At 44.2% G+C, this 12,653-nt stretch overlaps 1 protein-coding gene across 1 annotated transcript; it reads right to left on the bottom strand.

Moving 5' to 3' along the window:
* Window positions 1-870: 870 nt before the first annotated feature.
* On the bottom strand, window positions 871-4,314 carry LOC111956033 (transmembrane protein 74). Its single transcript, XM_023976453.2, has 2 exons — window positions 4,225-4,314; window positions 871-3,573 (listed from the first exon to the last, which is right to left on the bottom strand). The coding sequence occupies exon 2, from the start codon at window positions 3,561-3,563 to the stop codon at window positions 2,712-2,714; it is 852 nt and encodes a 283-aa protein (XP_023832221.1). The 5' UTR covers window positions 3,564-3,573; window positions 4,225-4,314; the 3' UTR covers window positions 871-2,711.
* Window positions 4,315-12,653: the final 8,339 nt, after the last annotated feature.

Here is a 12,653-nt window from a genome sequence, read left to right as displayed (position 1 = left end):
GTTGACTCTACAAGCACTGCATGGGGAAATCACCTATTTTAATCTCTTTCAAAGAATCCTCACTGTGGAGAACTGTGTCTTCTCCTTAGAAACGGCTGACCCCGTTTCTATGGTTATGGTGCCCTCTCTGTGCTTCAGTCAGGACAGCGATGGCACAAAGGGACAAGACTATGTGGGCGACGTTAAACTCAAGAACAGCTGACACAATTAATCACTGCTGTCTACAATGAATATGATACAAACAGATAAGTCGTGACTAGAAAAGAGTGGGCTGTTAATTATAGCGTTCAGAAACTTTGATTGAAGTCAATCAACTTTAACAGAGGAAATTCTATACTGAACAAAAAATATGAACACAACATGTAAAGTGTTGGTCCCCGTGTTTCATGAGCTGAAATAAAAGACACCAGAAATGTTCCATACGCACAAAAAGCTTATTTCAGCTGATGAACTTGACGAGTATTTCTGTCTGTAATAAAGCCCTTTTGTGGGAAAAAAAGRGAATTCTGATTGGCTGGGCCTGGCTCCCATGTGGGTGGGTCTATGCACTCCCAGTTCCACCCATGGCTGTTTCCCTGCTCAGTCATGTGAAATCCAAAGATTAGGACCTAATGAATTAATTTATATTGACTGATTCCCTAAAATGAACTGTGACTCCGTAAAACCGTTGAAATTGTTGCATGTTGCTATATATTTTTGTTCTGTATATTTGAAGTGCACCGTCTGAAATATTATCTCTAGTGCATGCAGCACATCACATAATACGAAATATAAAAATAGAAGAAGTCACTGTGGTCTGATGTTGCCGCTTCTTGTGTAGTCCCCTTTAACCACATTAACCAGAGAACACAATGGAGATAAGACATTATTTTGGGCTTTATTGTGTTTTTATCCTTGATACATTGTAATGTGTGTAATGTTATCTCTGGCTGGAGCTGCCTACTACTTCATACATTCAATCAATCAATAAGATATGGCTATACATTCGGTGCTATATTCACACGTCTCCCTTGTCTCAGTAAGAACATCTCCTTTGTCACTTCTTCCCTAGTCTTCCTTTACTCGGCCTGTCGTTGCTATGCAACAAACTCTGGGTAATGAGAATCGTTATCGAATAAGCTATTAACTAAAGTTAGGAATCCAGAAAGGAATTTTTAAATTGCAGGAATGACCTCACTGCCAACTCATTAAGCAAAAATATGTTTTGAACACTTTCCCTTCACATGCTATGACAGCTGATGATAACTGGATGCCACATCGGATAAGAGACATTGGCTATGTCTCAAAATTGCACCCTGACCCTACTTCCTATATAGTGCACTACTTTTGACCAGGGCCCATAGTGAATATGGTGCCATTTGAGCCGAATCCATTACCACCGCATGCATGTGTCTTTACATCCTGATCCCCAGGGGCCACAGCTGCCACACCCCAGCTCTTGACCCCATGTGACCCCTGCAGCACTCCAATTCCATTTCCTGCTGCCAGCTGGCCTGACAGATTACTCAGTGACTCTGTTCAGGGGAGGGGGGCTTGCGTGTGTGTGTGTGTGAGAGTGGGTGAGTGAGTGGGTGAGCGAGTGGGTGAGTGAGTGAGCGAGTGAGTGAGAGAAAGACCAGTGGGTGGTTGTCAGCTGTAGTGCCCAGCCCCCACTCAAGATATGACTAAGATCTGTGTATTTAAAATAAATAGCCTACCTTTGAAGCCTTTTCAGCTTTGCTTAAATGACACAATATACATCTATATCCACTCACATGTAGAGCACCCCTACTTATACCCTCAGTGAACAACACTAAATGAGGATGGATTACAAGTCCACTTAACATTTAGGTAATACATAGACAGGCAAGTCATACATTAAATTACGGCGCTAAGAGGTAAAATAAGTGCATCTTGGCAATGGTTAGTGCTACTTGCTTGCAAAGGCTGGTGAGTATAATCTGATCCTGCATACTGTAAACATTCTATTACTGAACCTGCACTGCACAGCATTATGCTCACCATCAGCAAGGGACACAATGGTTGCGTCCCAGATGGCACCTGATTCCCTAGGATCAAAAAGTAGGTCAAAAGTAGTGTACTAAATAAGGAATAGGGTGCAATTTTGGACACCGACAACAGTTTGTTCAGAGCACCTTAACCCGGCTAACCCTCCTAAGGCGTGTGTGTGTGTCGTGTATCATTCGTGTTTTTGAATATCTGCTGTCCAATATCCTAGTGTATTGAGTATTTACTGAGCTACTCACAAACATAACCCTTGTATTATTATTTGTCTMAGCTAAGTATTTTAATTTCGTATGCGTTGCAAAAAAACAAATATGGACACAATGTGTGTTTTGTATTTCTAGTGTTGATCATGCAATTGTCTTTTAAATCTGACTCAACATGATATCCCATTTAAACTATTAGACACTATATACACACAGAATAAACCATTGCTTTGACAAAATGATGAACGTCATGCTAATAAGATGGTATGTTCTGCACAACACAAACTTATGTCTGAGGATAAATTCAGTCAATATTTCAAATAATTCCCATCCATTTTAGGCAAGGATCATTCTACATGGTTAATGGAATATTCCCAGTAGGCTACATGAATGAAATGCACAAATCGAAGCAGCATTATCTTGAAGACACCATTGGTAAGAGTTGCAGAGGGACTTTCTGTGATAGAGATGAGTCCGTGTCTTTACAATTGTACATAATTGTCAATTTAGGACCTCTTCCAAATCTTCCACAGACAATTGGGAGGGAACATTAGGTGGGTTTGAGCCCCCTCTTAAATTGACAGAGCCATATAATTGTGCAGACTGCTTGGAGTAGGTGAAGGCCCTTCTCCTCAACATCTCCCCTTTCCACATAGACACCATGAGCAGGGTGGAGAGGACCACACCCCCGAGGGTGAGCAGGCACAGCCCTGCTATAACCCACCGGTCCAGGTGAACCCCTACCAGGGCGTTCTCCCTCTCCAGTCTCTCCATCTCCCGGGCCGACACACTGTCCGGGTTCACTTTAACTTCCCGGGGAACAGTGTAGGAGATGGCTACTAACGAGATGCCAGTCACCAGGCAAGTGACAGCACTTATGAAACCGTAATCCGCTGATTTCCCCAAGGCTTCGGATGTAAACTCATTGTCTGACAACATGGACAGTTCCGGGACACTGCCGTGGAGTTCGCTGAAGGAGCTGTGACTCAGGCTTCCGTTGTTGATCCTCGCTAACCGCTGCGGACTGGTCTCCTCCTGTTGTAAATTGACATCCTCGTATTTGCGTGTGAAAGATGTCTCCAATTCCTCTAGGCAACATACGGTTCTCTCAGCTTCTGCTCCCCGCTGGCTGATTGCGCCGGGCTGCCCGTCTCCCGGGGCAGTTGGCCATGGTCCTGAATCCGCGCAGGCGATCTTCCAATTCCCCGACTCGCAACGATGCTCGTTGGAAAGTGACTTTTTATTGATGTGTTGGTAGTTTGAAGCCCATGGGAGGCTTTTTGTGGGATCTGACCGACTGTCCTCTTGATCAAAGCAGAGGGGTTCTAGATCAGCTATTTGAACAGTTTCCATTTCCAGCTCGCTGTAAATGCAGATAATGAACATGCAGGCGTATTAGTTCCCAACTGCCAGCAGCACACACATGTGTAGAGTAATGCTAAGAAGTGGATGTCCCCGTTCATTCATTCAAATGAATGTTCATTTAAATCGCTGACACACTTACCAGACAATTAATCTCACACAAAGTTACATTTAATTACTCGAGCATGGTGGATTATTTTCGACCAATAGGTACCTACCAATAAATACCTTGACGCACCGGTATCCAATTACAAAATGTAAAAATCCCCCCAAAATCGATGTAAAATCTCTAAATCTGGTTTCAGTGCAGTGCAAGCATATCTTTTACTTTTGAATTTAGGCAATTGTAACATCGAAAAAAACATACAACTGAGACAAATTGATCTAATGACTTCTTGGTAAGATTTTTCCTAATCCTATCATGTATCCAGGATTAACAAACGTTGCATTTTGCACAACGCTCTCTATAAGGAGAGTTGCTTTACCAAAACATGTTAGCCGTTCATAGTTCTCTCGCTCGGTATAGCCTACACAACCACAACGTAAGTGAATGGCAAAGCCTACGCATCCTCATTCACAATCTCATTAAACAGTAGAGGAAAATATGTCTACTCAAATGGTAATTTCTAATTATCAGTCCTATTGCATATACCTTTTGTTTTCACAGAATATGTCTGCTGGTCGCCTCCCCGTCCCTGGCTTCTATTGCTTGGGTAATTAGAGAGCGAAAGCTTTGACAGACCCCTCCCACGCGCAGGGCTCAGGCAGGCTGCCTGACTCGGGGACTGAATTAACTTCTGTAGGCTATTTCTCAGCACATTTATAACATTTGCACAGAACAGAACAGAGCACCGACGAGTCAGARGAGGGAAACCTCACACAGCATTGTGAGAAACGAAATGCATATTGTTATAACACTAATATCCAGTGGCGATTCAGGGCAGGTGGGGTATAGCTCTCCTTGGTCAAATAGTCCTTACACAGCCTGGTGGTGTGTTTTGGGTCATCCTCCTGTTGAAAAACAAATGATAGTCCCACTAAGCGCAAACCAGATGGGATGGTGTATCATTGCAGAATGCTGTGGTAGCCATGCTGGTTATGTGTCTCTTGAATTCTAAATAAATCACTGATAGTGTCACTAGCAAAGTGACCTCACACCATCACACATCCTCCTCCATGCTTCATGGTGGGAACCACACCTGCAGAGATCATCCGTTCACGTACTCTGTTGTCTCACAAAGACACAGCGGTTGGAACTTGATAGCCAGTTTCATCATATCGCTTGATGGTTTTTGAGACTGCACTTGAAGGAACTTTAAAAGTTCTTGACATTTTCCGGATTGACTCAAATTCATTAAGAAGGAAGTTCCACAAATTAACTTTTAACAAGGAACACCTGTTAATTGAAAAGCATTCCAGGTGACTACCTCATGAAGCTGGTTGAGAGAATGCCAGGAGTGTGCAAAGCTGACATCAAGGCAAATATAAAATATATTTTGATTTGTTTAACACTTTTTTGGTTACTAGATGATTCCATGTGTGTCATTTCGTAGTTTTGATGTCTTCACTATTATTCTACATTGTAGAAAATAGTAAAAATAAATAAAAACCCTGGAATGAGTAGATGTGTCCAAACCTTTGACTGGTACTATATATATATATATGTTTTGCATGTTATTTTGGAATTAATACGTGTCACATATCAGTTTGCAAACAATGTAAAAAAGAAAATCATTGAGTTAATAAAGCCGCATACAAACATGGTCTCTTTTTTGCTTTCTTGAGTAAGGCAGCGCCAAAATGCATGTGTTTCAGCCTAGCTCAGTGCTCTCTTTGGTGGTGGTGGGGCAGCCACAATGACATTCTAGACGATTCTGTGCTTCCAACTTTGTGGCAACAGTTGGAATGACAACAACCCCATGCACAAAGCGATGTCCATACAGAAATAGTTTGTCAAGATCGGTGTGGAAGAACTTGACTGGCCTGCACAGAGTCCTGACCTTAACCCCATCGAACACCTTTGGGATGAATAGGAACGGCGACTGCGAGCCAGATCTAATCATCCAACATCAGTGCCTGACCTCACTAATGCTCATGTGGCTGAATGGAAGCAAGACCCAGCAGCAATGTTCCAACATCTAGTGGAAAGCCTTCCCAGAAGAGTGGAGGCTGTTAATGAAGCATCAAAGGGGGGACCAATATTATTGCACATGATTTTGGAACGAGATTTTAGACGAGCAGGTGTCCACATACTTTTGGTCATGTAGTGCAACTGAAAACAGAGCAGGGAGGGAGGGAACAATGAGTTTGAGCTTGTGTGTGTGTGTGTGAGTGAAAGGTGCTGCATGGTCATTCTGACGTCTGCATTGGCCGTGCAGCATTTACGGGATTCATACTTCTTGCGCATCGTGGAGCAGCGCAAGAGCTGTTGAGTAGAGCTGTTGTGAAGGAAGTTGTCAAGGAAGTGAGTTTGTATTTATGCGGACCTCCCGCCAACCAATCATGTCAATGCAGAGCGAAGCGGAGCCCTCCGCATTGTTACAAAATGTGAGAGGCGCACAGCGACGAGCTAATGACTGAGCGACTGAGCTTGATTTGGCCTCTGCGTGCCTCCAGAGGCTCCGCAATTGCGCCACACCCTCCGTATGGAGCTTCCGACCACATCTTCGGATCAAGCATACGTTGGCTCTTAAGCCTTGATCACAGTGACAATGTCATTGCATTTTGGTACACCAGAAGTACATTCATTTCCAATGGAACGCTGCGTTTGCCTTGCAGCATTGCGTTGCAGAGGTAGTTGCAGTGCGTTCTGTGTTGTGCATTTGTTGGATTTGCATCAAATTGTTTGAGTAGACCGGCTTGACCGAAATGATAGCAGAAGGTGAATGTTGAACTTCTGTTGCACACATAACCAGATGATGCTGCGTATCATTTTGCGTACCATTTTACTGCCCCACGTGCCCTGAATGACTGGTCGCCACTGAAAATAGCAGTCCAATAATCTATCATATTCTTGAATCTACATGTTTATAATGTATTAAATAAAATACAAGCATCACAATAGAGAGGGTTACATTTTAAAGAATGAATTCTCTATGAATAAAACAAAATATGAAAAAAACCTGTTGGCTAGTAAAATATTTCCTATTGGCAATGATTGATAATTATATCATTTATATTTTATAATAGAATTTTTTCCCATAGTAAATCGTTATGGATCTATTAATATATTTAAAGTCCCTTAATAACTCGGCAAGAGTCTATTGTCCTGCTGATAGTTGAAATAAATATCTTAATTTTGAAAGAGTATTTTCATCATTATTTTATTAACGAAAGCATAAAGATGTTGATAAAGAAATACTCCACAGTGTATTTATTATCTGACATTTTGCGGTTGCATGATGTTGATAGTTAGAAATGTAAAACTTTAGAGTACATAATACATTGTCCGTCTGGCCGTTTGTCCGCCTGGCCGGCAGTCCATCTGGCCGGCCGGCCGGCTGGCCGTCTGTCAGTCTGGCTGTCTGGCCGTTTGGCCGGCCGCCTGTCCGTCTGTCTGTCTGGCCGTCTGTCTGTCTGGCCTTCTGTCTGTCTGTCTGGCCGTCCGTCCGTCTGGCTGGCTGTCTGGCCTGCCGTCTGGCCGTCCGTCTGTCTGTCCGTCAGGCCTTCTGTCTGTCCGTCAGGCCGTCCGTCTGGCCGTCCGTCTTTCCGTCTGGCCGTCCGTCTGTCCGTCTGGCCATCCGTCTCAGACTGAAAATGCTTCCATTAATTGCCACAGTTTAGACTTCCAATAGATCAGCAATCTAACTCCCCCTTGTGGTAGTGTGGTGCAATGACAGAATGCCACCATCTACCACTAACGGCCGCGGCATAACTTTGTAACTTTTAAAGGAAGAACCACTGTACCTCATGAAGCTGGTTGAGAGAATGCCAAGTGTGCAAAGCTGTCATCAAGGCAAAGGGTGGCTACTTTGAAGAATCTCAAATATAAAATCTATTTTGATTTGTTTAACACTTTTGATTCCATACGTGTTATTTCATAGTTTGGATGTCTTCACTAGTATTCTACAATGTAGAAAATAGTAAAAAATAAAGCAAAACCCTTGAATGAGTAGTTGTCCTGTCACGCCCTGACCTTAGAGAACCTTTTATTTCTCTCTTTTGGTTAGATCAGGGTGTGACGAGGGTGGGTAGTCTRGTTTTTCCTTTTCTATGTTGGCCTGGTATGGTTCCCAATCAGAGGCAGCTGTCTATCGTTGTCCCTGATTGGGGATCCTATTTAGGCAGCCTTTTCCCACCTGTTGTTTGTGGGATCTTGTTTTTGTATAGTTGCCTTGAGCACTGCAATACTGCACGTTTGTTAGATTCTTTGTTGTTTTGGTTGTAAGTTTCATTATTAAATATAATGTGGAACTCTACGCATGCTGCGCCTTGGTCCACTCATTTCAACAAGCGTGACAGAAGATCCCACCACAACTCGACCAAGCAGCGTGCCCGGGAGGAGATGGCATCCTGGTCTTTGGAGGAGGTTGAGGAGAGAATATCCTGGACTTGGGAGGAGGTCTTGGCAAGACACGAAAGCCTGCCAGGGAAGCAGGAAGAAGCAGCGAAGGAGCAACAACAACAACACCGGGGTTCGCGGCCACGACGGAAGCCCGAGAGGCAGCCTCAATTTCTTTGGGGGAGGGGCACTCCCCAGAGTGCCAAGGTGGGAACCAGAACCAACTCCCTGTACTCACCGTGTGGAGTTGGTCACCGTTCAGGTGCCATGTTTTGTGGTTCTACGCACCGTATCTCCAGTGCGCCTCCACAGCCCGGTGTGTTCTGTGCCAGCTCTCCGCACTTGTCGTGCTAAAGTGGGTATCTGTCCAGGACGGGTTGTGCCGGCTCAGCGCTCCTGGTCCCCAGTACGCCTCCAGGGTCTAGTATGTCCTGCGCCGGCTCTACACACTGTGTCCCCAGTGCGCCTTCACAGTCCAGTGCGTCCTGTGCCAGCTCCCCGCACTTGCCGTCTCCCCAGCCCGGTACGTCCTGTGCCAGCTCCACGCCTCCAGCGACGGTCTGCGGCCCGAAGCCTCCAGTGATGATCCACGGCCCGAAGCCTCCAGTGATGATCCACGGCCCGGAGCCTCCAGGGATTATCCACGGCCCGGAGCCTCCGGAGACGATCCATGGTCCGGAGCCTCCAGCGACGGTTCCCGGTCCAGAGCCTCCAGCGGCGGTTCCCTGTCCGGAGCCTCCAGCGACGGTTCCCAGTCCGGAGCCTGCAGCGACGGTTCCCAGTCCGGAGCTTCCAGCGACAGTTCCCAGTCCGGAGCCTCCAGCGACAGTTCCCAGTCCGGAGCCTCCAGCGACGGTTCCCAGTCCGGAGCCTCCAGCGACGGTTCCCAGTCCGGAGCCTTCAGTGAGGGTTCCCAGTCCGGAGTCTCCGGCGACGATCTACGGTCCGGAGTTCCCGGCGACGATCTACGGTCCGGAGTTCCCGGCGACGATCCACAGTCCAGAGTCCCCGGCGACGATCTACGGGCCGGAGCTTCCGGCGACGATCCACGGTCCGGTTCCTCCGACGATCCCCGCACCAGAGGCGCCACCGAAGCTGGCGGATCCGCGTGCGGAGCGGGGTCTACGTCCCGCACCGGAGCCGCCACCGAGGCTAGATGACCACCCGGACCCTCCCCCATAGAGTCAGGTTTTGCAGCTGGAGTCCGCACCTTTGGGGGGTACTTTCACGCTCTGACCTTAGAGAACCTTTTATTTCTCTCTTTTGGTTAGGTCAGGGTGTGACTAGGGTGGGTAGTCTAGATTCTTTGTTGTTTTGGRRGTAAGTTTCATTAWTAAATATAATGTGGAACTCTACGCACGCTGCGCCTTGGTCCACTCATTTCAACGAGCGTGACATGTCCAAACTTTTGACTGGTACTGTACACAGGGAAGGGCACTAAACTTGTACTGCACTGACTAAGATGACTGATGATTGGCTAAAGTAAATGGATAATAAGATGATAGCTGGAGCTGTTTTGTTAGATTTCAGTACAGCCTTTGATGTTCTTGACCACTGGGGCTCCCGAGTGGCGCAGCGGTCCAAGGCACTGCATCTCAGTGCTAGAGGAGCCACTACAGACACCCTGGTTTGAAACCAGGCTGTATCACAACCGGCCGTGAATGGGAGTCCCACAGGGCGGCGAACAATTGGCCCAGCTTTGTCCGGGTATGGCCGGTGTAGGCTGTCATTGTAAATAGGGATTTGTTCTTAACGGACTTGCCTTGTTAATAAAGATTAAATAAAGTAATAATATTTTTGGTGTTGAAAAAACTCACTTGATACGGCTTTATATCACCTGCCATCACATGGTTGGAGAGTTACTTATCCAATAGAACTCAGAGTGTATTCTTCAATGGAAGCTTCTCTAACATCACATATACAGTGGGGAGAACAAGTATTTGATACACTGCCGATTTTGCAGGTTTTCCTACTTACAAAGCATGTAGAGGTCTGTCATTTTTATCATAGGTACACTTCAACTGTGACAGACGGAATCTAAAACAAAAATCCAGAAAATCACATMGTATGATTTTTAAGTAATTAATTTGCATTTTATTATAACAAACTGGCTTTATTTACAAATTAGTAAGAATGTCTCACCCCATGTTCAAGAATGGCCTTTTTCTCACTCACTTTAGGTTATTTGAAAACAAAAGCATCTCCAAAATATTGTAATTTTTTAAACAAGCCTTAGAAAGTTGGTTGCAATTTCAGTTTAATCCACCAGAAGAGACAGAACAAATAATACAACAAATATTGTGGTTAAACTCAAATATACTAATTGATGAAAAAAACATTATTGGCTGTACTAGATTTTCCGTTCCACCTAAATGATTAGAGATCCTGGTCATGGTAGAAAGTTGGTTGCAATTTCAGTTTAATCCACCAGAAGAGACAGAACAAATAATACAACAAATATTGTGGTTAAACTCAAATATACTAATTGATGAAAAAAACATTATTGGCTGTACTAGATTTTCCGTTCCACCTAAATGATTAGAGATCCTGGTCATGGTGCTACACTATGTTGTTACAGCATATTCAAAGTGTGGACGATCGGCGGTCTGCTGTATACTTATGGCCTATTGTAAACTGAAAGTCACACCTTTCCAGGACTACTCACCCCGCCCCAAACTCTACCCTTAACACAGTTACCATTCAAAAACGAGCTGTTTATCTAAAAAACAATGACATTGCAAACAAAGAGAACAGACGAAATGGACATCATTTTCATCAAGCCAACTTCTGTCTGGACATGGCCTGCTCTCCCTTATGTAAGGAATTAGCACTTTACCATGTTTACTACAGTTGTCATAAACGTGTGTATAGGTGGCAGGGAAGTCAGGCGCAGGAGAATCGAACTTAATAAAATGGAGTAGTTTAATAACGTAAAAACATAGCTCCAAAACCATAACAGTAATCTAAACAAAGTGGGTACGAGGACCCGTCGCGCACCAATACAAACAACACGATAAAATGAACAACAAACAATCTCTGACAAGGACATGAGGGGAAACAGAGGGTTAAATACACAACAGGTAATGAATGGGATTGGAACCAGGTGTGTAGGAAGACAAGACAAAACCAATGGAAAATGAAAAATGGATCAATGATGGCTAGAAGACCGGTGACTGCCGAGCACCGCTCGAACAAGGAGAGGCATCGACTTCGGCAGAAGTCGTGACAACAGTATGTACTGTAGGCTATGTTTACTTGTCAGACTGCACAGTAGTCTAATAAACAAATGCAGGCGGCTTCTATCTTCAAAATGCTTTAAATTCTTTATTATCCAAATGTTTAAAGCGCGTGTGGGCGACCTCATGCAACCGCAAAATGTCGGATAAAGCATATACTGTAGAGTACTGTGTTTCTTCATTAGCATCTGTATGCTTTCGTTAATAAAATAATTATAAAAATACTCTTTGAAAATGCAGATTTTTATTTCGTTATGGATCCATAATGAATTACTATGGGAATAAATATCACTGAATGACAGAAATATTGGAACAAAGTAGGCTAATGAAGGTAAACAAATAGTTGGAAAATACTCTTTCAAAATGAATGGAAGAGACAGCATTCAGGGTTCAAGACAGCTCAGAGACAAGCATGGGGACTGGTCTTGATAAATAAACAAGATTTTTATTTTCACTACACAGATTACTACACAGATCCTACACGTAACGTTAGCTAGTGAGCCAAGCAGCTAACATTAGCTAGCTAGCGAACAGGTCGTTTAACTTGGAGTCTTTTGTTTAGACATGTAGATAGCTAGCTAAACAATGAACCGTAATCCCAATACATAGAGGAGTAGCAATACAAACCGATTGTCATAGCTTTCTGACAAAATTAGAAACGTATKATTTCTTTCAAATGATTCTCGACTCTTACCCATAGAGAGTACATGGATGAACGCTTCACAGCAGATTGAAACCCCTCTCATTAAATAAGACGTCCTGTGACGTTTACATTTTGTTTGTACAGCTTGCTTGGCTAGTTGTGTCAAGTCATTCTGGTTCACACTGACCGTGTGCAGTGCCATAAGAATCATCAGATCTTTCTCCCTCTGTCACGAATGCCATGGCTGCCTTCAGTTTGAAGATGTAATCTGGAAAAACACTTTTGCAGTTCTTCATGATATTTTTCACAAGAGCTGCAGTAGAAAGGATTTATCTACACATACCGAGCAGTTTATGTTATCAACAGAAGGTGCCACATGGCAGACCATTCCGAACTCGTCTCTCGGCATGTCCCGCCCATTCATTATCTCAGCCAATCATGGCTAGCGGGAAGGTTCCTGTCTTTTTCTGTGGCTAAACCAACTAGGCTCGTAATTTAACCATTTTATTTGTATTTACAGATGGTATACACGTTTGTTATTAAGGCACATGAAAGTTCACATGTTCCAGAAGGCATTTCTGCCCAAACATTTTCAAATGTGCTTTAATGCCTCTCCTGTGAATTAGTGACGCGCGACTTATGCCCAGTTTCCTGAAACGAGTCACATATTAGATGCTACAGACAGAAGTTGGTAGATCTGC

This window comes from Salvelinus sp. IW2-2015, linkage group LG31, assembly GCF_002910315.2.
Source record: "Salvelinus sp. IW2-2015 linkage group LG31, ASM291031v2, whole genome shotgun sequence".
Taxonomy (NCBI): Eukaryota; Metazoa; Chordata; class Actinopteri; order Salmoniformes; family Salmonidae; genus Salvelinus; species Salvelinus sp. IW2-2015.
This window is presented reverse-complemented; position numbering and strand designations above follow the sequence as displayed.